This window comes from Panthera uncia, unplaced genomic scaffold, assembly GCF_023721935.1.
Source record: "Panthera uncia isolate 11264 unplaced genomic scaffold, Puncia_PCG_1.0 HiC_scaffold_359, whole genome shotgun sequence".
NCBI classification, from domain to species: Eukaryota; Metazoa; Chordata; class Mammalia; order Carnivora; family Felidae; genus Panthera; species Panthera uncia.
The window spans coordinates 1,819-27,154 of record NW_026059494.1 but is presented as its reverse complement, the minus strand read 5'-3'; the positions used below and the strand labels follow the sequence as shown (position 1 = coordinate 27,154).

The following is a 25,336-nucleotide window of genomic DNA, read 5'->3' as shown; positions in this document are numbered from 1 at the left end:
CAGAGGTTGGGAGGGAGTGACATAGAGAAACAGAAGGAAAGGAAGAAACAGAGAAAATGAGAAACTCCCCTTTGCTTCTTGGGGGACCGATTTCAGGGGCCTTTCGGACATTCAGACAGTCCCGCCCACACCTTCCCCACCCCCTCCCCCGAAGCCCCACCTCTGGCCAGAATGTGCCCCCCGCTTCTCTGCCTCCGGGGGGGGGGGGGATCAGGATTGTATCCTGTCACCAGTTACAGGAGATCGGGGCAAAGGAGGGAGACACGGGTGGAGGGAGGGGGACTGAGATCTCCGTCCCTGGACCATGTAAGGACCAACCAGGACCGGCTTCCAGAACCCCAGAGGCACAGTGTCCTGATGCTGTCTCCAGCTGGGGGTCACCCACGCTTGCGCCCCACCTGAAACCCGAAGCGAGTTTGTTGTCAGTACCTCCAGGAGGGGTTTGGAGACTGCCCAGGTACCCGAACATCCCCGGAGAGAATGAAAATTCCGCCCACCTTCCATCCTCCCTCTCCCAACCCCTGCCAGGCGTCCTGATTCCTGGGAGGCCTGAGCCCCTAGGTGGTTTGGCTCTGAATGGAGGCCGGGAGAGGGTCACATCGGGTCCTCTGTAAGGGTGGAGAAGCAGGGGACTGTGTAGTTGACCCCAAGGATGCCAACCTGGAGGTAGAGGATGATGTGGGTGGAGCTTGGAGCTGGAAGTGGGAGGGGCAGGGGAGGAGGAGGGGCTGGGTGTTCGGAGGAGTTTTGTTTGGAGCTTTTTCCGCTGCTCTTCCTGTTTGGCAGCCAGAGCTGTGACGGCCAATGGCCATCGGGACCCACACCCACCTCCAGCCAGGGCCCCAGGCCAACATGCCCTCCATGCCTCCAAGAGGCCCAGCCACCCCCAAGGAAAGCCATGCAACGCTCAGGCCCCAGAGACGGGCCGGCCAGGCCAGCCTGGAAGCCGGGGACTAGGCCATTAACTGTGACTTGTTAAAGCTCTGAGGCTGACAGAGGTCAGCACAAGTCAGCAAGAAACAACAGACTTAAGTCAGGCAGAGGCATTTTTGAGAATTGGAGCACCCAGCTCAAAGAAAATTAGGAGGCACAGTAAGAAGGCCCTTCCTCTCGTTATCACGCTGCCCTTTCCGGGGGTCACCAGGCCCAGAGGCCAAGAGAAGAGGGAGGGCTCATAACTCCAACTGTCTGGGCCCAAATCCATCCCTGCCAAGTTGTGTGACCTTAGACAGGCGCTGAACCCCTCTGAGCCTCAGTTTCGTCCTCTGTAAATTGGGGCTGATGAGAACTAACTCCTCTACCTCAAATGTCATGAGGATTCAGGGAGCTAATCCGCGTGAAGCATTCAGGACATACCTGGCGTGTCGGCTGTCATTTTGGCAGAGCCCCCATGCCACTGCCTGCGTCCCCCGTCCCCACAGAGCACACAGGGGTGGCCAGCGTGGGGGAGGGCAGGCTGCTGAGGTGGACCACATGCCATACGGATACCAGGTCGGGGAGGCCGGGGTGGGCCATGTGGTGGGTGCCGAGTGGGGAATGGACAGCACGTGTCAGAAGTGGGGACACAGACACCATCACAGTGACCCGGTCACCCAGAAGTACCTCGCCGGCCCGCCCCCAACATCAGAGCTGGGAACTCGGCCTCGGGATAGTCGTGGCCTCGGGGCAGATTCCTGTGCCCTAGTGAGCCAGAATGCCCACTCTGTGGGAAAGAGGTCTGGCCTGGGAGGCGGGAGGCCTGGACGGGGCCGTGTCATCCGGGCACTGGCTCTCATCTCCAGCCCGTCTCTTCCTTCAGTCCCAGAGGGGCCGAGAGCTCTCCTACCCCTGACCCCCTGAGCCTCTCCTAGACACTCTCTCTGCTGGGGTCCCACGGCCCCAGAGTGGTACGCCAGGCCCAGGGAGGGCACACAGGGCCAGCCAGCCAGGGCAAGAGTGCCCAGGACCATCAGGCCAGGCAGGAAGGAAAAGCAGGCCCCAGAGAGCCAGCAACCCGGGAAGGGAAAGATCAGGGGCTCTGGAACTGCAACAGGGTGGCACGGAGGGGGCACTCTGGGCTGACTGAACTTTCTGCCGCCCCACCAGAGGTTCTCTGGGAACCATGGGGCATCTTTTCTATAGATACTTCATTCTGAAGATGAAACAGGGGGAGGAGAAGGAAGGATGGAGGAAAGGAGAGGAGAGAAAGGGCGGGAGGCAGGGCCACATTCCCACAGCCCTTGAGGAAGAGCTGCATGTGACCCCTGCCATCTCCTCCATTAGACCCCTGGGTCTTAGCCACCATTTACTGAGGGCTTCGTGCCCTGCCCTCCACTGAGTTCCGTGCATACACCAACTCCCGTGGCGGTGGTATTTTCATCCTCGACACAGAAGTCAAATGACCTGCCTGAGCTCACAGGGGCGGCGGGCAGCCAAGCTGAGTCTGGAGCCCAGGCCTCACTTGGCCTTGGCCATCCGTTTCCTCCCCAGCCCCTGAAGAGTAAGTTGTCCCAGTAGGTGCTCAATAAATGATAGATCAAAGGAGGGAAGGAGGGAGAGAGGGAGGATGACAGGAAGAGACGATAAGCCGGGTAGACTCTCAGGCAGCTAGAAAACAAATAAGAAGGTGCTGTTTCCCAGTGTCAGGATGGCACGCTGCCCGGAACGGCTGCCCTACACTCAGGGAGCGCAGGGCCCGCGCTTGCCTCATCTTTTCCAGAAGTATGTGAGCTCAGATACGTCAGCCTTCAGGTATGCAGTGAGGTCTGTGGTGAGAGGCGCGCTCTCTCTCTCTCCTCGCTCTCCTTCCTCCTCAAATCTGCCCTTCCCCTGCAGCCACCCCATCCCACCCAGCCCACCAGCCAGCCCAGCCAGCCCCAGCTCCATGGAGGGTGGGTGGGTGGCTGTGAACAGCCCCCTCAGGCAGGCAGGTCTCAGGCCCTGGAACGAGCTGGGTGCGTGGTGCCGGGGGAGGGGCGGAAGCATCGCATCATCTAACAGGTTGGTCGGGCTGGGAGGCGTCCCGCCCTCCCGGAGCTAATGAGCACTGTAGGACAGGTGTTTGCTCCTCAGTCCCCAGCCTGCCCTGCCTGCGACCAGAGCCAGCTGCCCGCCACCCCTCAAAGGCTCACTCACACCCCCGTGCCCTCCCGAGTCCCGGGCCCGGGGGCCGCGATGGCCTGCCGCTCCTGCGTCGTTGGCTTCAGCAGCCTTAGCAGCTGTGAGGTGACCCCTGCGGGCGGCCCCCGGCCTGGGACCTCGGGATGGGGCAGCTGTGGAACCCCTGGGCCAGGCTTCAGCTCCCGCAGCCTCACAGGCTGTGGGCCGGCCGGCACCATCCCCAAGGTAACCGTGAACTCCAACCTGCTGGTGCCCCTGGACCTCAAAGTGGACCCAGCCATCCAGCAGCAGAAGAACCAGGAGAAGGAGGAGATGAAGGTCCTCAATGATAAATTTGCCTCCCTGATTGGCAAGGTGAGCAGATGTGGGGAGGGGGAGGTTCCCAAAAACTAAGGACCTTCAGACCTCGGCAGGTGGCTGAGCTCTGTATTTCTGGAGCATCCTGCCCCACCCCTGACCCCAGCCAATGAGGAGCCGGCAGGCTAGGTCTGAGCAGAGAGATGGTGAGGGAAGTCCCTGAGCTATCCTAGCACTGGGGAAAAAGAGGCCCCAGGATGGCTCTAAGGGATGTCTGGATAATGATGTGCTTCATGGCCTGGGGTCACTGACACCAGGGAGGAGCTCTAAGTGCGGCCATAAGGATACCCTCTCATAGGAACAGCAGATGGAGGCATGCTTGGCCATCCTACACCAAGGCAGGTGGACAGAGGAGATAAGTCCCCAAGTCCATGCTTCACACCGGGCCTTGGCCCTGCTCAGCTCCTGGAGACGTGCCAGCAGGGCCAAAGGGGCATGTGCGGCCTCCAGAAGGAGGCTTCAGGGTAGGGATGCCGAGGTACCATGTCAGGAGATAAGAATGCAGAGATTGGGTATTGCGAGTCAGAAGCAGACAGGCAGCCAAGCCTCCCCAGCACCCACGTGAGAGAGGGAGTGAGTCCCCAGCACCCAGACTTCCTAGACCCCACTGCCATGGCTGGTGTGCTGGTCCGGGGGCACTCCTGTCCATCTCTGCCCCAGGGCAAGGGCTTCAAGAGCTCTGAGAAAGTCCCGTCCACCTCCCAAGCCCACTCCTCATTCACCTCCTCCAGGAGACCTCTCCCGATCAGCCCTCCCTGGGCTCTGCACCCCCTGCCCTGCCCAGAAACGATGACCACAAAAGTAACAGCTGCATTCACCACTTACTACAGGCCAGCCTCTGTGCTGGAGGCTTTACAGATATATCTCTACTTCCCTCGACAACCTTATGAACGCAGTCATAATTTTAGGCCCATTTTACAGATGAGGAAAACTCAACGTCTCCCTCCTGCTCAGTAAACCAGAGCCCCATCCTCCTGCCCCTGCCTCCATCTTTCTCTGCACTTGGCCTCCCTGCTTCGGTGCTCCTCTGCACATGGCTAGTGTCCCCCATCAGGTGGGCGTTCGCGGAGAGGGGCAGAGGGAAGAAAGTAACGGGCATGGAACGCCTGCTTGTGCCCAACTCTCTGCGGGACCTTTGCAAATATGTGTCCTTTAGCCCACACAGCCACACTCCCCCCGCGGCTATGTCCCCTGCTGTAAAGATGAGGAGACAGCGCCCAGAGGTTAAGCCCCTTGACCAAGGTCACATGACCACCTAGTGTACAGTCTGGACTCGGGTTTGTTTCCTGCCACCCCCGCCCCTCCCCCCACAGCTCATGTGCCCAGACCAGCATTCCCGTGCCCACAGCCGGGGTGGCCGCGGTGGGGGGGCGGGGATGAGGAGGGAAACGACAGCTGGAGAAGGACAACCATCCACTGAGGTGGCACATTCCCTCCCCCCGGCCCCCGCCCGGCCGGTTGTGCAGAGTCCCGTGCTGCTGGGCCGTGTGCCCTAGGAAAACAGCCTGCTACCCTGGGGAGGCAGGTCCCTGCACAGCCACCTCCTCTCGAAACCCGCTCTAATCCCTTAAAAGGAATGCTTCACGAGCTATGTAATTTGGTTCAGATGGGTGGCTTTTCTCTCTGAACGCCAGGGCTGATATCACCTTATGCCTCTGCCATGGGGACAGGAAAGGTACATAGGCACAGGGAAGGGGCCCAAAGGGTTGGGGTCCTGTGCCTGGGGCCAGGGCGACGCCCTCTAAGGTCTTCAGCAGAACTGGAGCCTCCCAACCCGAGAGCCTTGGCCTTGAGATGGATGTTCTTCAGGGTAGGACGCAAGGAGCCATGGGTGCTAGCCTCTTGGGGACCCTGATCATTGGGGCCAAAAAGCCCCAGCCGGCCCTCCAGCTCCCCAGAGAAGGTCTGTGAGCTCAGTCGGTTAACTCGTGTCCCTTCCCATCTCCTTGCAAAGGCCTCCGGGGCCCAAGGGAAAGCCCCATTTCTGGATTTGAGTCCTGGTGCCACCTCTAACCAGCTGTTCAATCTCGGGCAAATTATTTAACCTCTCTGTTTCTCAGTACACATCTGTGCGGTCGTCTTGTCAGGATCAAATGGGGTAATTTTTGAAGAGCATTTATAAAGCACTTACCATGTGCCAGGTGGGTTCTGTGTGTTAAATTTAAAAATCACATAAATGGGCCCAGCCCAGGGAGCTCTTGAACCCAGGTGGTACCTTCTAGGCAGGAGCCTGAGGGAGGGAGTGGGGAGAGCTTCGTGGGTAGCAGCACAACATAGGGCTAGAAGGAAACGTATGGGCCCAGCGGCGAGATGCCATAACCAATGCAGGGGTGGGGGCTCTAGGCAAGGAGCAGGAACGGGCAGAGACCCTCCAGCTTTACATACCCTCTGGGCCCTCTGAGGCACCAAGAGAAATCAGAGAGCACCAAGGAAGAGAAGAAAGAAGAGGATGGGGGGAGTGACACCCCAGGAGTCGGCCGGGGGTCCCTGGAGCAGTGTTATTTCTTCCATTTGCAGGCTCTGTTTCCTTGAGCAAGCTACTCGCCCTCTCTGAGCTTCAGATTCCCCTGCCTGCTCTGCTCCTGCTCTGAAAGTGGCCCTGAGCTGTGCCCAGCAGGACGGGGACAGATACAGCCCAGAGAGGAGGAGGGGGAGTGAACAGAGGCAGCAGCGGGGAGAGGAGGCTGAGGCAGGCAGGGAGAGGCATGCTGACCACCAGCAGAGGCAGCCAGCCAGCCAGGCACTCTCACCCTCACATGCAGACAGCAGAGGGGATGGAGACAGGACAAGAGAAAGGGCAGCCAGTAGTACCCCTGAGGGAACCTAAGAGGGGTGGTGAAGTGCCTGGAGACAGAGCCATGGGCACAATGTCTTCCCCAGGCCTGTGGGGCCTCTGGAAGCCTCTGGAGCCATCAACCTGCCTGCACACAGAAGGGCGCGAGCCAGTGTTGCCTGGAAGGCAGGGGATGTGACAGCCCCACCTCCCCACCACCACCACCCATGTGGGGAGAAGGACCTGCCAGCCCCAGAGTCACCTCTGTAAGCTCACCCGCTGGGACCGTGAGCTGGGGATCCAAATCCTCCTCCCCAGAGGCCCTTAGCCGGGAGCCCCAGCCTGGCCTGTTCAGGTTCCTCTACCAACAGGACGTGTCTCCCCACCCTGGCTGGGCCTACTGCTCAGCCGGGCAGTGGAGTTGGGTCACAATGAGTTCTGTGTTGCCGGGCTTCAGTGTCTTCATCTGTAAAATGGGATGCAGGTAGACCAGGGCTTTGCTCTCCGAGGCCTCTCCTAGAGCTGCCACCTGCAATCTAAAGCTGGGGGGTGGGGGTCATCCAGAATAGGGAGGAAGGGGAGTAAGAGGAGTTCAGCAGCCTTGACAGGTTAGGGGCAATTAACTGGTTACCTGGCCCTCCCTAGGTCTTTGTGGCAGAAAGGGAAGAGCCTTTGGGCAGGGGAGATTCTGGATGGGGGATGAGTTTCCATCCCCTCCCACCGAGACAACGAGAAACCACCCCCCTCCGGAGGCAGCAGGGAAAAGGACTGCTCCATTTGTCACAACCAAAAGTGGCCTCTGGCTGGCCTGCCTGGTCACATGTACAGCAAGCGTCTCCCAGCAGGCTCAGAGCGAAGCATAGGAAATGGAGGTTAGGCTAAGGGAAGGACTTCCTGGTGTACAGGGGTTTTTGCTGCTGATGGGTGGAGGAAGGAGTCTCACATCTCTGCTCTCACCTCACCCTCAGTGTAAACACAGGGCTCTGGCTTGTCAAAACAGACGGAAGGTGGAGTGAGCAAATAGCGCCCCCACCAGAGATCCCTTCCACACACACAAGTAGGACCGAAACCTTCTGCGCCTCCGTCCCTCCTGCACCTGTTTGGCTGTGACAACAGCAGACGGCAGGCTCAGGTTGGCTGTAGGCAGAACTTACCAGGACAAATGGGAGCTAAGAAAGGAAATGACGGCACGGCCTACCGGGCCCCATGGCCCAGTAGACCAGCTGGTGTTATCTAACACAAATGTCACAGGGGACTTCTCAAGGGTATTACGGTCTCTCAGAAAACCCAAGAAGGTGGGCAGGGCAGAAAGAAAGAGGAGGACCCACCCAGCACCCAAATTCAAAAGAAACAGGGAGTCCACGAAGGTCCAGAGTGGGCGGGGGCATCAGACGGGACCGTCTGGGAAGCTTGACCACCAAGTCGCCACGTGATCCTGGACAAGTCGCTTGACCACCATGGGCCCTCACCTCCTTCTTTATAGGTGACGAGCACAAACCAGCTGATCAAAAGGCTCCTGGCTATGATTCTGGCTCTTTCAGCTATGATTCTGAGAGCTGGTGCCAGCAGTGGTCAGGGGAGCGGCCAGCTACCTGCTTGCGGTCAGAGGGAACGTCACCAGGCTGGTTATCTATCACAGCATCCCCGTGACAACAGCCTGCCTGTCCAGGAGCCAGGCCCCTGCCGTCTCTCCCCGCTGCCCCTGTCGTGGGCACCAAGTTGTAGGGATCCCACGAAGGGACCAGGCGGCTCCCAGTCTGACGGGGAGGGTGGTAGGTCTGGACAAGTAAGGAGCAGATGACCTGAGAACCCCGTAAGGAAAGGAAGGGGGGCGTCTTTTGAGCTGTGAGGCTTCCTGCAGGAGGGGTGCCGGGAGCGCATACAGGAGGGGCAGGGATGGTGGAAGAGGAGGGGCAGAGAAAAGCTGGAGCCCCGAGAGGACAGGCAGCCTGGGGGAAAGCCGGGGGCCCCCTCAGGCTGCGCTGGGCTGGACTGGGTGGAGGGAAGGACAGGATTCAAGAGGGATCCCGACAGCGCACGGTGGCTGGGGTGGGAGCCGCGGGAAGCCCTGCATCAGTGTACGAAGGAGGCGGGATGGAGGCGGTTTGAGAGAGGCCGCTGTGCCCAGAGCCTGCCCAGTTGTCACCCTCTTGGCAAAACTGGCCCCAACTAGAGGCAGAAACCATTCCGGGAAAGGCAGGTGGGTCCCAGGGCCCGCAGCGACTCCAGCAGCAGACAGGGGCCGCATGTTGTAGGGGGTAAAAGATCCTAAACCCCAACCGCCTGGATTCCACACCTGGCTCTGCCACTTGCCAATTTTGTGACCTTAGACAAGTTACTTAACCTCTCTGTGAAGTGTGGCAGAAGATAACCGTACCCAGCCCATCAGGTTGCTAATGAAGCAAAGATGCCAAGCACATAGAACAAGGTTCCAGCACACAGTAGGGGCCGCGGAAACATTAGCTAGTAGGACTGTTCCAAAGCGCCTCCCCGGCTTCCTCTCCCAAATAGCCCCGAGAGGCGGCCAGGGCAGGCCATCGCATCCCCAATTTCTAGCTGGGGAAACTGAGGCTTGGAGAGGCTACAAGTCCAGAGTTGTCGAGAGGATTAGCATTTCAGTACTAACCAGGCCCTCCCCTGCTGAGTTTCCAAGGCAAGATGAGACTAGGCTTGTCAGGTGGGGGGTGGGGGGGGGGGACGGCAGACGGGCCTCTGACACCCTACGTTCCCTGGGTCTCCCACCCAAGCCCCAGGCGGGCGTGGAGGGCCTCTCACATCATTGGCACATTCAGCCCCTTCCCTCCTCTCTCCGACCCCGCTCCTCCCCTAGGAAATCTTTGCTAATTGGCCCCGCCTCTCTCTGATGCCTCACCTTATCTCTCCATCTTCTGTTGGAACCATCAGTAAGTGGAGATGTGATCTGAATGTGCCCGGGGTGGCGAGCACAGAGCAGATGAGCCACCACTGTGCAGGGAGGCCCCCATGCAGGCAGGCGAGCTGGCCCTGGGTGCCCGCGCACAGCCTGTCTGCACCCGACCCTCACACCGCTGCTCCCCTGTTCTTCCAGGTGCAGGCCCTGGAGCGGCGCAACCAGCTGCTGGAGACCCGCTGGCACTTCCTGCAGGGCCAGGACTCCGCCACCTTCGACCTCGGGCACCTCTATGAGGAGTACCAGGGCCGGCTGCAAGACGAAGTGCGCAAAGTGAGCCAGGAGCGGGCCCAGCTGGAGGCCAACCTGCTGCAGGTGCTGGAGAAAGTCGAGGAGTTTCGAATCAGGTAGGGCGCGCCTTACAGAGGCCGGGGGCAGAGACTGATGGGGTGGAGGGGTGGGGGGCAACCTGCACTCAGACGCAAGGGCCAGGGCACCAAGCCACGAAAAGAGAAGACTTCCTTGAAGAACATTCCCTTCCTAAGACTGACTTACGGAGGACGTACTATATGGCAGCCAGCATTCTAAATATTGGGAGGATATGACAGTGAACCCACAGCAACCTTTCCAAACGGTGGCCATGCAACAGAGTCAGTCTTGCACTGGCTGACAGCTAAGCACCCGGGCACCATCGCAGCCCCCGTCCCCTATCCCTTCCTCTCCTGCCCGTAAACACGCTCGCTCTCACCCACACATCCCACTGGCAATGGGAAGTGGTCACCAGCTAGAGCAACAGATGGGCTCCTGCCTTGGATACGGTTTGGAAATTCGATCTCAGTGGGGGCTGGAAAGGGAAGCAGGTGCAGGCAGGAGGCAGACATGGCGGGGTTTGGTGGAATAAAGAAACAATCCCCTGTAGGTGACACGTGCCTGACCTCAGTGGTCACCTTGCAATCTCAAGAGACGAGGGAGCCCCAGCCCCAGCCCGCGAGACGCTTATGGACCAAAAGGGGCTCCCTCTTTGCCTCCATCCCCTCACTAGGTCCGCGACCGCGGGCAAGTTGCTTAACGTCCACACCTCATTTCCCCCTGTGTGGAGGGGTGATGGTGATGCTGAACCAGCCTGAGCCTGGTGTGAGAAGGCAGAGGGCTCATCATGGTGCCCGGCAGCCAGACATGCCAAGTCTTCTGTCCCCTAGAAGGCTGAAGTGGCCGTCACACGGTAGTGACCTTGACACAGGTTTGCTGAACCGAACTGGGCAGTCTGGAAAGGCAGACCAGGTGGTTGGGTAACTCAGAGGGGAGGTGACATCTTTGACCAGATAGTGGGCAGGGATTCCAGGACGAGGGAGGCTGAGACAGAGCAGAGAGGTGCCCCTTCCTGTGGTCCGGTCTCCTCTGGAGGAGGGGGTATGGGGCGGGAGGCTCCTGAACCCCTCCCCTCACCTCCTCCAGCACTTGGCCCAGCCCCAAAGCCTTGCCAACCCAAGGCGAGGCCTGCAGTCTTGGGAGAAGCCAGCCAGGTGGGGCTGGAGCATAGAGCACCCTATCGGGAGTCCAGGGGTCTGGACTGTGGCTCAGCTCTCCCACCACCTCTCTGTGTGACCTCCCGTGCTCAGGCCATATTCAGGGGAGATGCTCACATGGGAAGCTCTCCCCATTCTAGAGGCCTCAATTTCCTCATCTATCAATCTAGATAGAACTTCTGGCCAACGGGCATGATCTGCAGCCCTGGCCAGGGCTCATCCTCATGGTTGAGCCCCTTTGTGCCTAGGGGCCACCTATCCCCAGCCCTGCCCTACCAGTTCCTATGGAAACCCATAGAAACCCTCACTGCCCATTCTGGGCTGCCTGGCTTCAATGTCTGACCATGATGAGGAGAACAGGGTCGGCATACCAGAACCCAAGACTCTATTCACTGATATCTAGCCAGTCTTCGGCCCCCAGAGAATCAGAGAATGGCCGGATGGGGGCCTTGGATCTTCCCTTCATGGGGAAGGAAACACAGCCCCAGAGAGGGCAGGGAGTTGTCCTCAGTCACACAGCCATGCACGCTAAGTCCCATGTCTAACCCAGCCAGCCGCAGTACAAGGCCTGCTCCTGTGAGTCCAGCCAGATCACATCCATGGAGGCGCTTTGTAAGTGGAAGTTCTGTACAAACACTACTTGTTGTTTTAATCTGGCTCAGCCTCCTCGTTTGGCCTGCTGCCTGCCTTCCATCTGCTACCTGAGCTTGCTGTTTGGGCTCAGGGCCTCTCTTCCCCTCTCTGGGTAGGGAACCCACCAGGGTTGAGGAAGATGAGTTTGGAGGGCTTCTCCGGATCTGCAGGCCAGAGCCAGGGAAGCTCCAGCCTGGCTGTGCAGAGCCCGGGGGCCCCCAGGAGCCAGGAGATGCCAGGCCAAGCCCTAACAAGGAGGGGTGTGCCCTGCCTCTATAAGGCCGATGAGATCAGCTTCACTTCTGGAAATAAACAAGTTGGGGGGGGGGGGGGGGGGGGCGGGGGGGGGTGTGACAAGCTGAAAAGGGCTGAGAAGGGGTTTGGGAATTGGTGGCTGGCAGACTGGCAGGGGATTGGGAGTGCGGCGGGGGAGATGGCATTTACCCAAGTCTCCATGAGGATGGAGACTTCCAAAAGCTTTGATGTAGCCAGGACCCCAAGGATCAGCTAGCTAACTCTTCTATTTATTAAGGATGAAGCAGGGGCCGGGCAAAGCCTCTTGGGAAACCACTTGCCCAAGGCCACACAGCAAGTGACTCAGGGGTACCATGTACAATTGTGCAAGAGGTTCACTGCACAAAAGCATCTGGTTAAGGAGGTGAACTAGGGCTGAAATCCAATGGAGTTGGTGAAGAGGGAGGAGGGAAGCCTATACAAAAGGATGGAAAGGGGAGTGAGGAGTAAGGAGGAGGTTTGACACCTCAGAGAACCCCCACTGGACAGCTCTCCCCATGGTCCTGCCCCCAGGCAGGCAGAACTCTGCTATCCAGATGGGAGGAGAGAGGGAGAGACCCTTGAGCACTGGGCTTATGTGGAGAGGGCCAGTCAATGAGGGGCTTCTCAGCTTGGGACTTCCTCAGCGGTCACCAAATTTCCAGTGGGAAGTCTGGGAAGGAAGTGCAGAGAACCACCCACACTCCCTCTGCAAAGAGGCCTCCCACGGTTTTTGTCTCCAGAAATGCTAGAGGCCAAGGCAGAAGGGTTGGAGGAGGGGGCCTGGCGTTAGATAGAGCAGAGCTCCGGTAATAATAATAGCTTTAGCCGGTACCATGCACTTTGTAAACACTCCATGTATTAACTTATATAACCCTCGTGACATCACTGTTATCATGACCGAGGCGCACGCAAGTAGCTTCTTCAAGGTCACGTGGCTAGGGAGCAAGGAGCCAGGATCTGAGCCCCAGTAGTGTGGCTCTGGAGCCTGCTTGCACAGGAAAGAGTATAAGTAAACTTCCCGGGCTTCCCGGGCTCTGCTGGGCCCCAGACTGCAGGCCAGTCTCCCTGGCCCACCCTCCTCCCCACCCCCACGACCTGCATCCTAAGAGCCCCCCTGCCCTGCAGACAGACTCTCGGAAGCCAGGGCAGTGGCTGAGGAGCCGGTGTGTGCTCAGCACACGGAGTTTCAGAGACCCCGTGCCCAGCGGGCTCTTGTTGGCTTGGGTCCACTCCCCTGGGTTTCTCAGGGAGGCTGGTGGAAAAGAGGGAGCCGTTCCAGCCAGCTGCTGTGGGCAATGGGTGACGCTGCCTCCGTGAGGTCAGGGACCTGGGAAGGCGGGCGGCTGTAATTACAGCCGCCAATGATTCAGGCATTCCCTGGGGAGGAGGGATGAAAACAGGAAGCACAGAATCCCCACATCCACCCATCACCCTCAGCCCCAGGGGCCAAGATTAGAGGCAGGGGTTAAGATCAGTGACCCAGAGATCCCGTCTCCCATCCAGCAACGTTCTTATTCCAAACACAAGGTGGGCCTGAGTAAGGAGGAGACAAATCTAAGAAGAGAGAGAACCCACCTGCGTTGAGTTCTGACTCTGCAATATCTGTCATGCATCAGGGGTGGGCTTGGTCCAACCCCCACACGTGCACACACATGCAACTGCACCCCTGATAGATAGGCGAGCCGAGGAAGGAGGGCTTCACCTGCCCAAGAGCACACTGTGGGTCCCTCTGGCTGCAATGTCCACACTCTCCCCTCCAGAGGGACCATGATGGAATGGCGTCCTACCAGCGAGCAAAGCAGACGAGGTGGAGGGAGAGGGTGAGCGGGCATCTTGGAGCAGACTTGACCGAAAGCACAGCTTGCTGGAAATGGAGATTCTTGGGGGGAGGAGATAGGGAAAAGAGGAGAGAACAAAGGATGAAAGGGTGCTGTGCAATCCAGAGAGGCTTCCTGAAGGAGGCGGATATGAGGAAGAGCTGGGAAGGGGGACAGATGGCCCCGGGAGAGGAGTGGCTGATCATCTGGAAGGAGCGCGAGAATGGGGAGCAGATGTGCCTGCCTCCCTGGAGCCCGCACCACGTGTCATGGGCCTAGAAGGGATGTGTCACAGAAGATGAGGGGCTACATCCACCTGAGGCAAGGGCCGCTTTTTTTTCCAATTGGCACAAGGCACCGAATGGGACAGCAGAGGCCCTGAGCCCCACTGAGGAGAGTTCATCGTCCCCCGAGTTCCTGCCACATGCGGCTGAACGGCCTCTCTCTCTCTCTCTTTCTCTCTGCCGCTGCCTCGCCCCCCCCCCCCCCCCCCCCCCCCAGGTATGAGGACGAGATCTCCAAGCGCACAGACATGGAGTTCACCTTCGTCCAGCTGAAGAAGGTAGCCTACGCTGCATGTCCCAGGGGCTCCTTCCCAGTGGACCCTCCGCCCTTGTCCCCTGAGGATCCCCCAGCAAAGCCCTCAGAGGCTTGAGTCCCGGGACCATAGACAGACACCGATATCTGTCCTCACCCTGCTGCTTCCCCCCCGTCACTGAGCCAGGGCCCCCCTGGAATCCACCCCCAGCTCCCTCAGGATGGGCACCCCTCTCCCGCCCTGGGACGCCGCCCTCCCGCATCACTCACCACTGCTCCCACCCTCAGGACCTGGATGCAGAGTGTCTCCGGCGGACCGAACTGGAGACCAAATTAAAAGGCTTGCAGAGCTTCGTGGAGCTGATGAGAAACATCTACGAGCAGGTGAGGAAAGGGGGCCGGTGTCCCACCGAGCCAAGAGCTCGGGGGAGGGAAGGGCGGCCAGCAACAATTTCCTCAACCCCTTCCTGCACTGCGGTCAATAATCCCACGTGTCCCCACATCACTCATTTCGTGGAGCACAGGCAGGTTCCCAAGAGGCCTCTCTCTCAAGGAGAACCTGTTCCTTGGAGTGTGCTGGTGTGCAGAGGGCGTGTGGGGGACCGGTGCATCCAGGCGAGGGTTGGGAAGTGGCCTTAGGGGCAGAGAACCAGGGGGCCTTGACCAGCTGTCCTTATGGAACTGATCTCTTCCCATCGCTGCAGCCTAAATGGCGGGCACCCCCAGGCCCAGGTCTGAGAGGCACGCACTTCCCCCTCCCCTGTTTTGGGCTGAGGCAGAGAAGACCTATAGTCAGGTTCTTTGGTTCCCAGACAACGCTAGCTTCTGCCGGAACAAAAATGACCCAGGAAATGCAGACAGGGGAGCCTCCAGATCCCTTCTGATTTGTCCCGAAGTCCTCAGCTGAGCCTGGGGAGAAAACGGCCCTGCAAGGCCGAGGGCACAGCCAGTGCGGTCAGCAGATGGGCCCTGCTGCTGGCCGGGGACGCCGGCCCGGTCCGCGCCACTCTGCCTCCAGGGCATCCTCTGGGACAGATGTTCTCCTCCCCACCTGCCCGGCCCATGAGCCCGGCCCATGACCAGGAATACACCTGGACATTGCCAGAGGCACACCCACCCACCTTCTTGGTCCGTGCTCCATTTGGATTTAGCAGTTCTTGGACCCCAAATCCTGACTCTTCATTTCCACCTCCCCAATCTTGTGCCTTTGGGCAAATTATTTCTCCTCCCTCTGCCTCAGTTTTTTCATCTGTAAAATGGGCTGAGTCATAACACGGGGCCCATAAGGTTGTGCTGATTATTCAATGCAGTCATCCAGGTAACAAATGGCGATGGCAAGCCTGCCGGGCCCCTAGCACCGATATCACAGCAGTGGGCACGATGGGCAAAGTCCACGCTCTCGGGGGCTACCTGAGAGCTAAGAAGGGACAGGTAATGCTCCAGTGAAGGAACATGTGAGCAAGATCGTTTGGGAGGGTGAAAAGTGCCAGGCTGCAAAAAGCCAGATGTGGTAGTGCTGGAGAGGGAGGGGAAGGTCAAGGATGGGAAGGGAGGGGCGGGGTCTCAGCGGAGGTGTGAGTGAGTGAAGGCCCCTGCTGGGGAGGTCCGGCCCAGGGGAGAGCTCAGTGGGTTTCATGCAGAAGATCTGTGTAAAGCACCGAAAGCACGAGGGGTCTGGTGAGGAAGGGGAGAGGGAGAAGTAGCTGTGGCTAGGACAGAGCGGGCAGGGGTTGGCTTACACAGGGAGTTTGGAGCTCATTCTAAGAGCACCGGGCAGCTCCCGGGGGGCACTGGGAGGGGTGGTACAGAGAGGGGAGGGGTCTGGCCTGTGCCGTCACGAGACCACCGTGCACGTGGGGGTGCTCAGTGCGCACGGCAATTGTTAGCGCGAGGTGCCTAGTCGGCGTCGGGTCGTAACGTCCGCGTGTCCATGGACTGCCACAGGCTAAGAAGGCAACACTGACCCTGCGCTCCAAACTCTCCCCACGCCCATGGGCCTCTAAGCTGGCACTCACAAAAATAGAACGCGAGCCACGTATGTGATTGTTTTTCCAGTAGCCACGTTTAAAAAAAAAAAGAAGCGGAAAAATTTAATTTTAATAATAGGATTCATTCGGCCCCGTATATCCACAATGTGATTATTCAGCATGTAATCGATACAAAAAAGAGGCTGTTTTACATTCTCTTTCTCATGCAACAGCTCATCTCCGTTCTGACTAGCCACATTTCAAGGGCGGGCTATCACACGTGGCTAGTGGCTACCCCAAGGGGCCAGGCAGGTCTAAGCAAAGGGAGGTGCCAGCCACAGCTGGCTCAGGGGCCAGAGAAGCACAGTGGGATGTGAGTAACCCCAGGAGGGCTGGATGCTCTAGTTTTGACTTTGAGCAGACACCAGATCAGCAAAGCACGGCTACAGGGGCGCCTGGGCGGTTCAGTCGGTTAAGGGTCCGACTTCGACTCAGGTCATGATCTCACGGTTCATGGGTTCGAGCCCTGCATCGGGCTCTGTGCTGACAGCCCGGAGCCTGGAGCTTGCTTCCGATTCTGTGTCTCCCTCTCTCTCTGCCCCTCCCCTGCTCACGCTGTCTCTCTCTGTCTCTCAAAAATAAATAAATGCAAAAAAAAAAAAAAAAAGCGTGGCTATGTAGCCCACCTCTGCATTTCAGAAAACAGGCCTTCCCTCTCCCAACACACACACACACGCACACACACACACACACAGGCCAGGAAGCCTCAAAAGCGGATGACCAGGGGCTTCTCTGGGCCTCATCTATACACTGCAGCTGCCTGGGCAGCCCTCTGCCCCTCACCTCCCAGGGAGATTAGCCGAGGGATCTACTGACAACCCCCTGCAGGCAGGCGCCCCTCCTAAAATGCCGACAAAGAGAACCTGATGGGTCTAAGTTGATTTGGTGCCTGCTTGCCTGCCTTCATAGTGCCGGGGAGGCTGCTCCAGGAATATAGGCTGCTTTGCCTCCGGACATTTCACCCTGGTTTCATCACCTATCACAAAAACGGTATGGTTAGCTACTGTTTATTGAGTACCTACTATATCCCAGGCACTGTGCTAAGTGTTTTCCAGGTGAAATCTCATTCACTCCTCATAGCAACCCTATAAAGGTAGGCATGATGATTAAGAGAGCACAAACTTCAGAGCAGCTTGGATTTGAATCCTGGCTCAGTAATTATGTGAGCTCCAGCACGTTCTTTTATCTCTCTCTAGACCCCAATGTCCCTATCTATAAAATGGGAAAATAATAGAGCCTAGCTTACTGGCCTGTTGTGAGGATCTATTTTGTTACTATACGCTAAAGCAGGGGCGCCTGGATGTCTCAGTCGGTTAAGCGCCGACTTCAGCTCAGGTCGTGATCTCGCGGTTTGTGAGTTCGAGCCCCGCATCAGGCTCTATGCTGACAGCTCCGAGCCTGGAGCCTGCTTCGGATTCTGTGTCTCCCTCTCTCTCTGCCCCTCCCCTGCTCACACTCTCTCTCTTTCTCTCTCTGTCTATCAAAAATAAACGAACATTTAAAACTCGCATATATATATGTATATATATATGTATATATATACATATATATATGCTAAAGCAGTCAGAACAGTATCTCGTATATGGTAAATATTAAATGTTAGCTGGTTTCGGTTCTACATGGAGGCTCAGAGAGGTTTTAAAAAACCTGGCCAGGATCGCACAGCTAGCAAGAGGTGGCAGCGTTCAGAGCCCAGTGCCATTAAGCACTCTATTTTACTGAGCGGCAGTCAATTACCCCCGCAGAGTCACCACCTCCCCTGACGCAGGAACCACAAAGAGGGTGGTCACGCACGTGGCAGTCTCCTCTGGCTCTGGCTCCGAAGAGAGGCTCTAAACTGCACACTGGCTCAATTGTTGCCAACTTGGAGGTGCACATGCTCTGTAGGGCCCATCCCGTGGAGGCTGCCTGCACACAGCCTGCATTGTTACGTCCTCTGCAGCCCAGCAGGGCCCAGCGTGTCGGAACAGGTCTACAGATGTTCTGCACCCTCCGTTTCCTACTTCTGTTTACCGAGCTCATGCTTACTCTGCCTCTTTCCAGAAAGGGACTGAGTCTGCGCCATCGGCTCTGTTTTGCCGATCCCTTCTCCCTCCCTCCCGACAGTGCGTTCTGACAGTGCCCTGGCCTTTTCCTGGCCCGTGACAAGGGCCAGCTCATGCCTGGGCTAGAGGGCTTTACGTGAAACTTCCTATGCCCACTGACCCCCCCCCCAGCGTGTTGACCAAGGAAGCCCCAAAGCTGCACTCCCGAAACCATCCACAGCCAAGCCCTGGCTGGGATACTGGTTCCAGGTGGGAAATGTCAGCCTCCAGTGGTGACCTGGGAACAGCAGAGGTGGGACATGGGTCTGTAGGGACCATCAAGCTTATTCTGACAAAGGGTTGGGGCTTCCCCCTGCTTTTGCCCAGAGATCTTTGTTAAGTGCATTTGAAGAGCAATGAAAATCCTTCATCAGGAGACTTCAAGGGGCAGCTGGCCACCAGGCTCAGGGTCCTGCCAGCTCCGGGATGGGGACAGGTTGCCCCCAGCGGGCCTTCTGTACACCCACCACTGCCTTAAGCTTCCTTCTGCACGTTCCTTGTCCCCTGGGAGGCCGGCGGGTGAGGCTGGGCAGCCAGCAGACAGGGCAGGGGGGTGTCTTCCTTCTCTGGCCTCCAACCTCTCTGTGCATAAAGACAGACCGAGGCTCAGGAGGGGGCCCGAAGTCAGCAACGAAGTTCAGAATATGGTCACAAGACAAAAACTGAATGTGGATCCGAGCAGGTCTCACCAACTGCCAGTTTTCAGGAAATGCAGGGGGCACAGGAGCGGGTTTAACACCAGCACATGGCACAATCAGTAAAATCCAGACTGTGGGGCTTGCTACAAGGCAAGCAACCCAGTGTTTTCAGTAAGAATAGCGAGGCGACTGGGTGACTCAGTCGGCCAAGTGTCCGACTCTAGGTTTCAGCTCATGATCTCATGGTTCGTGAGTTCGGGCCCCACGCCGGGTTCCATGCTGACAGTGCAGAGCCTGCTCGGGATTCTCTCTTTCTCTGCCCCTCCCCCACTTGCTCTCTCTGTCTCTCTCTCAATAAAAGTAAATAAATAAACTTAAAAATTTTTATTTAAATAAGAAAAATAGCAAAAGAGAGAGAGACAGAGAGGAAGAGAGAAAGTTGGAAGGGTATCTATAGAATAAGAGAGACTTAGAGACATATGGCCCAATTGCACTAGAGGGACCTTCTTTGGATCCTGATTCAAACAAGCAAGCAAGACAGAGAGAGGGAATATATATATCTCAGAAAAATGGGAACAGGGACCAAAATTTGCTGACTGAGGCAAAGGTCAAGGGTGAACTGTGAATGCCAGTAGGAGTAATTGTGCCGTCTGTGCCCCACGCCCTCCCTCCCCCCAAGTGAGCCCCACCCCTGCCTCCCAGGGGGCCCGCCCCCCTCCCTGCCACCTGACTCACTCTGTCTGTACAATGCTGGCCATGGACCCTCGCTCCTCCTTCCCGCACCAGTCCTGCCCAGGCCTGAGTTGTTCCGCACCTCCAGGGGAGGTGGCCCAGGGCCTGAAAGGTGACACCTTGCAGCCCCTTATGAAGACCCCTGTCCCCACCTGCCTCTCTCTATGTACCCCTGAGCATTCAGGCCGGAAGCTGTCAGGCTGCAGCCTGGGGATAGAAAGATAGACCAGCTTCCGCCCCTGTCCCTTCCCCTCTAGGGGAGCTTAGCAAGAGCAGCAAGGGCTCTTGGAAGGCAGTCTGCACGCATGGCTGTCTCCATAACCTCTCTGTGCCTCATTCTCTTTCCTGTCTGTGATCTGGGTCCTGCCAGCCTGGCGAGGATGAAATGTGAGGTCTGGAAAGCACTTAGCACATAGCCTGGCCCGTAATAAGCCCCCCGAGAGCTGTTACCACTTCCAGGGGTCTCTGAAGATGTGGGCTGGCGTTTCCTTTTTTTTTTCTTCCCTGACAAAGTGAGGGAGCAAGGGCAGAGGGAGAGAGAGAATCCCAAGCAGGCTCCACGTTCAGCGTGGAGCCTGACGGTGGGGCTCAGTCCCACGAACCGTGAGATCATGACCTGACCTGAGCCGAAATCAAGAGTCCGACGCTCAACCAACCGCACCGGGCTGGCATTTTCGAAGCAGAGGGAAGGACAGAGAGGAAGAAGAAAGAAGGACCCTAAAAGATGGGGAGAAAATGAAAATATCGAGGCTAAAGTGTGTTGTTGTGGGCAAGCTCCTCAGCCAGATTGGGGGGGGGGGGCGGGGGGCAGGTTGTGGCAAGTCTCTGGGGTGACTCTGAAGTCACCTCGGCCTCTGCCCCTGGCAGGGGAGCAAGGAGGACAGTTTGGTCAGCCTCCAGCCCCATTCCCGCCTCTCATCATTCATGGGCTCCCATTCCAATACTTATTCAACAAACAGTGTTCACTTCCAGATGTGGGGGGTGGGGTACAGAGAGGGCAGTGGCTCCCCAGGCCCTTGGGGAGCTCTCATCCAGAGGGGGAGGCCAGGCTGCATTACCACTGAGCCATGACAGACTAGAGGGGCCACAGCCTCCCCACCAGGCATCCCGGGCCTTTGTCCCATCAGCCAGGAGCAAAGTGTCCCACCCTGGGAGAGGTGGGGACACCGAAGAGAAATAGGCTTTCAGGATGAGCCTCTGGAGCCAGGAGTCCCTCACTGCCCTGTCCCCTGTACCCAGAGAGGGAGGCAACACTGGGTGAGTAGGGGCAGCGAGCTGCTTCCCAAGAGTCGGAGCTGGGGGCAAGTGGCCGAGAGGTGCCCATCACTGGGTCATCCCTCCAGGAGGCACAGAGTGTCACTCTCCACTCACCCTGGGGACTCAGGGACCACAGGGGTCTATGGCTGGCTGCGGGTGTGGTCCACCTCCACCAGCCCTGAGCCCCCGCATCTGTGCCCGGCCAGGAGCTGAAGGACCTGACAGCCCAAGTGAAGGACGTGTCAGTGACCGTGGGCATGGACAGCCGCTGCCACATTGACCTGAGCGGCATCGTGGAGGAGGTGAAGGTCCAGTATGATGCCATCGCGGCCCGCAGCCTGGAGGAAGCCAAGGCGTACTCCCGGAGACAGGTGCGGGGCTGACTGAGCCGGGCGGGGAGGGGCTGAAGTCACCGGCAGCTCTGTGCGCTGACAGTCTGTGAGAGGGACGTGGGGAGCACAGGGACGGCGTGGGGAGCACAGGGGTGGCACAGCCGGTTCACGGGCAGGTGTGGACAATGTGAGAACCCAGCACTCCAGCACTGCCGGCCGAGAGCTGATGCGCTGGGGGACAGGTCACAGTCGATGCCCTCCAGAAGCCACCCAGTAACATCAGGCCAGGGGTGGGTCCAGCCAGAGTCAGGCGTGGAGGGGGTAGGAAGGCAAGGCTGGCCTAGGAGTGGTGGCTGCAGAGGAAGTGGAGCTGGGGAGGGGGGCGCTGGTAAGAGAGAAAGGGAGCAGCAAGGGGCAAGGGCAAGGGCACAGGGAGGGATGCAGTGAGCTGCCTCTCACTGCCACCTCCTCCGCGCCCTCCAGCTGGAGGAGCGAGCCGCCTGCTCAGCTGAGTTTGGGAACAGCCTCCAGAGCAGCCGCGGCGAGATCGCTGACCTCAACGTGCGCATCCAGAAGCTTCGATCCCAGATCCTCTCCACCAAGAGCCATGTGAGTATCTTGAGGCCCCTCCTGGGGGTGAGGCAGGGAGGAGTGCAGGGGCACACACTCTCTCACCCTCACGCACGGACACACGCAGACACATGCTCACATGCTGAGGGCATGCAAAGCACTGGGCAGGTCACTTAGCAGCTCTGTGCCTCAGTTTCCTCACCTGTCCTAAGATGGCTGTGAGGATCACGTGAGCATTGCATGTAAAGGTGCTCTGTAAACTGGCCAGCACCGTGGGTATGGTGCAGAGCACCAGCACAAATACCCAGAACCCACCTCCTCCCTCCCAGGCCTCTGGCCAATGATACAGAGAAGAGAGCGGACGCCCGAGCCCAGCGTCCAGCCAGGACAAGCCTTAGAGCAAGTGTTGCCCTCTCAGGACAGCTGAGACCGGCTCCCGGGGTGGGAGGTGGGGGCTGCAGAACTTCCCTCTCTCGTGGCCTCCGGAAAGGGTCTCCTTAGGTCTAACTGGACTCCCTCTTGCCTCAGGGCAACCCGGCACCACACCCAAGAATAAACCGCCGCAAAGCCCTCCCTGCTGTGCATACCTCCCCCTTGGACAGAGGTGGGCTCCCGGCCCACTCTCTCCTCCTGCCCAGTGCTCGCTAACCCCTTCCCTCTCTCCTCCTGGCTGCAGTGCCTGAAACTGGAGGAGAACATCAAGGCGGCCGAGGAGCAGGGGGAGCTGGCCTTCCAGGACGCCAAAGCCAAACTGGCCGAGCTGGAGGCCGCCCTGCACCAGGCCAAGAAGGACATGGCCCGGCAGCTGCGGGAGTACCAGGAGCTCATGAACACCAAGCTGGCCCTGGACATCGAGATCGCCACCTACCGCAAGCTGGTGGAGGGCGAAGAGTGCAGGTGAGGGCTGGGGCTGGCGGGGTGGGGCTGCAGGACGGACTGGACACGGGTCCCACGCAAAGCCAGCCTCCCCTTCCAGCAGGATACGTGAACTGGGAAGACCTGGGGTCATGTCCTGGCTCAGCCACTTACAAACTGGGACCTTGGCCCATTTGTTAAATCCTGTTTCCTTATCTGGAAAAGGAACTGACTGTAACACAGCCTACGGTGGGGAGGATTGATACGATTCTGCATGCAAATGTCTGTCGTAATTAAGTGCTCAGTAAATGTTAGACACTTAGGCAGGGGAGAGGAAACAGAGGCCCAGAGAGGACAAACTGGCTAGCCAGGGTCACACAGCAGGCCAGCCCAGGACTGCGAATAACAGCCCAAGAACTGCCCTCCACCTGCCACTCCCCAGGGCCCCAGGCCCAGGGGGGCTTAAGCCACAGGCCCCCTTCACATCCTACCATTTCCCTCCTCCCCCAGGATGGACTTGCCTTCTACCGCCATGGTCAGCGTTGTGCAGTCCAGATCCAGAACCGGTGAGTCCACTTGCCCTAGGAACCCCTGGTGGGGAAGGGGACACGGTGGGAGGGAGTCACGACCTTGAAGGCATCATTTTAAGTGGCTCCCAAACCTCCAGCCCCTTCCCTGCCCCACCCCTTATGTTCCCTGTAGCTGCCTCCAAGTCTGGCCTTTCAAGAGCCCCTTCCCTGATAAAGAAGAACAGAAAAGGCCCTGTGATCCAAATCACCGAAATGTCTGAGAAGTTCCTCTCGCAGGAGTCAGAGGCCTCAGAGTAAGGCAGCTGGACCCCAGGAGCCCAAGTCACCCCCCTGCAGCAGGAGGGACTTAAGCTAGACTCAAGAAAGCAGCTTGGAGCCTCTAGGTTGGGAGGGGAGGCAAACCTGACTCTGAACGAGACGGAGAAGGGTTCACAGCAGGGCCTGCTTTTTTGTGGGCTGCCTGGGGTGGCACAGGACTGTCGCCGGCTCTTGGGAATCACTCCACTCCATCTCGGTATTCCAGTCCCACCCTTCCAACCTCCTGGCCGGAGGTTTTCCCAACTGGGTAAACTGGTATCAGGGGTCAGTTTTATCACCACGTCCTTGCTCTCCTGAGGCTCCTCCCCAAACAGAGGGCTCTAACCGAGGAATCTTTGACCCTTTCGCCCAACCCTTGCCCTAAACTCGCATCTCAAGCCTTGCCTTGCTTCTGCCCCAGGACTGAGGCGGGTGCCCTCGCTCACCCAGCCCCAGCCAGCCATAAATCAGGGGCTGGTGAGGACTGTTTGGGCACCCTCCCCACATCTGGCATTCCTGGGTGCTGAGCACCCCCGGGCCCCCCAGAGACCTGACAGTATTAGGGAGTGAAAGGAGGAAGTTCCCCGGGTGTGTGGGCCCTGAGCCCGGGGGTCAGCCCAGACACCTGTGCCTCTTCCCTCCTCCTGTGGGTCCAGTCAGAACTGGACAGGCTGCCCAGCCAGCTCCCGGCTCCTTCTCCAGAAGCTATTCTTGCCATGATAAACCCCCCGCGAGAGGGAAGCCCGATGGCAGCCTGGGACCAAGCAGGAGAATGTGGCCCTCCCCTCTCCTCCCTGCCATCCTGCGGTTCACCACCCTGCCCAGGATCCAAGCTCTCTGCACCCCCATCTCCCGCCTAGGTGTTTCCAAGCCTGGAACTTGGCCCTGGTGTGCCAGGCCCTGGAGACCCCTAGGCCCACCCCTATCATGAAACCCTGGGCCATTTCCCATGAATCCCACCTCTCGGGGTCTCTGTTCTCTCCATCAGGCCGATCAGATTGACCCTTCCCTCCTTTGTATCACTGAGGGGCCCAGGAACACCCCCGCACCTGTGGGGTGAGAGCCCCCTCCTCCCACCACGCCCACTCCCCTGCCTACAGTGGGGCCATGAAGAAGGCACAGTCCAGGCAGGTCTGGGAGCTTCTGAGCCCTTCAGATTGGGCGGGGGAGCCCCAGTGACAACCAAAAGGAATTCCGCGTCCAAAGAGAAGATCAGGGCTGGGAGGAGCGTTCTCTTTCCTCATCTTGGCTCTCACCTCTGGGGCTCACAGGGGGATCCTGGCAGCTCCAGCCCCCTGGGTCCACAAGCCACCCTCTGTCCTTCCCTCCCTTCTCCCTACCTGCCCTTGCCTCTCTCCACTGCTAGCCTCAGTCTTCCTTTCCTTCATCTCAATTTCCAGGACATGGTCCCCCAAGGCCCCTGTGAGGCCTCAAGGTCCTCCAGCCTGTGGGGGGCGCTGAAGGGCCACTGACTCTCAGGCTGGAGGAAACTCAGACATAGACTCATCCCTGAAGTCCCCAAAGGGTGCTGATTGCTGCTCTTTCTCTGCCTATTTATTGGTTTCCAAGGGAGCAAGTCTTCAGTGGGGATGCAAGGTATATAAAGTATATATATTATTTTTCATAACTTATGTGGCTTTTAACTTATTGCTTCCCTTCCTGTTTCTGCATAGTCAGTGCTATATTTACTATCTGGATAAACAACACATATCCCAGCCACCCCAGCTGGCTGGCAGACTATCTCAGGGCAGTGCCCCCTTCTCCCTCCAGGGGATGAATAAAATGCTGAGATTTGTCCGTGGAAAAAGCTGTGTGTCTGTTTTGATCTGTCTTCTCAGGATTGGCCAGTCACTCACTGATCTCATAGGTTGACCACAGGACTTTGGGGATCCTCCAATTATGGGGAAAGCGGTCCAGGGACTTATACCTTCAGACCAATGCAAACTTGGACACAAAAAGGTCTCCTGCCCCACCACCCTATAATGAGACTTGCCCAGTGTCAACCTACGTTCCCGACACCTCCTGAGATATCTAGGCACCACGTGGCCGCCTCAGCAAGCACAGACAATGGGGGATTCCCCCCAAGCTCTTCACCGCGACCGTGGGGGTTGGCACAGCCCAGAATAT

At 58.3% G+C, this 25,336-nt stretch overlaps 1 protein-coding gene across 2 annotated transcripts; it reads left to right on the top strand.

The window, feature by feature from the left end:
* Positions 1-2,766: 2,766 nt before the first annotated feature.
* LOC125917997 (keratin, type II cytoskeletal 80) lies at positions 2,767-25,135 on the top strand. Of its 2 annotated transcripts, none has more exons than XM_049624060.1 (9): positions 2,767-3,453; positions 9,297-9,505; positions 13,852-13,912; positions 14,176-14,271; positions 20,832-20,996; positions 21,441-21,566; positions 22,204-22,424; positions 22,893-22,948; positions 23,085-25,135. In XM_049624060.1, the coding sequence occupies exons 1-9, from the start codon at positions 3,019-3,021 to the stop codon at positions 23,207-23,209; spliced, it is 1,494 nt and encodes a 497-aa protein (XP_049480017.1). In that variant the 5' UTR covers positions 2,767-3,018; the 3' UTR covers positions 23,210-25,135. The 2 variants fall into 2 exon arrangements, with proteins under 2 accessions (XP_049480017.1, XP_049480018.1); XM_049624061.1 differs by having other exon boundaries at positions 2,768-3,453; positions 23,050-23,176.
* Positions 25,136-25,336: the final 201 nt, after the last annotated feature.

What these genes read in the sequence shown, in the direction of transcription:
- LOC125917997 (XM_049624060.1), top strand. Translation starts at nt 3,019, where the DNA reads ATGAGCACTGTAGGACAGGTGTTTGCTCCTCAGTCCCCAGCCTGCCCT. An exon ending in CCTTCGTCCAGCTGAAGAAG is followed by an intron (nt 13,913 to 14,175) that starts GTAGCCTACGCT and finishes TCCCACCCTCAG; the next exon opens with GACCTGGATGCAGAGTGTCT. An exon ending in AGGCGTACTCCCGGAGACAG is followed by an intron (nt 20,997 to 21,440) that starts GTGCGGGGCTGA and finishes CGCGCCCTCCAG; the next exon opens with CTGGAGGAGCGAGCCGCCTG.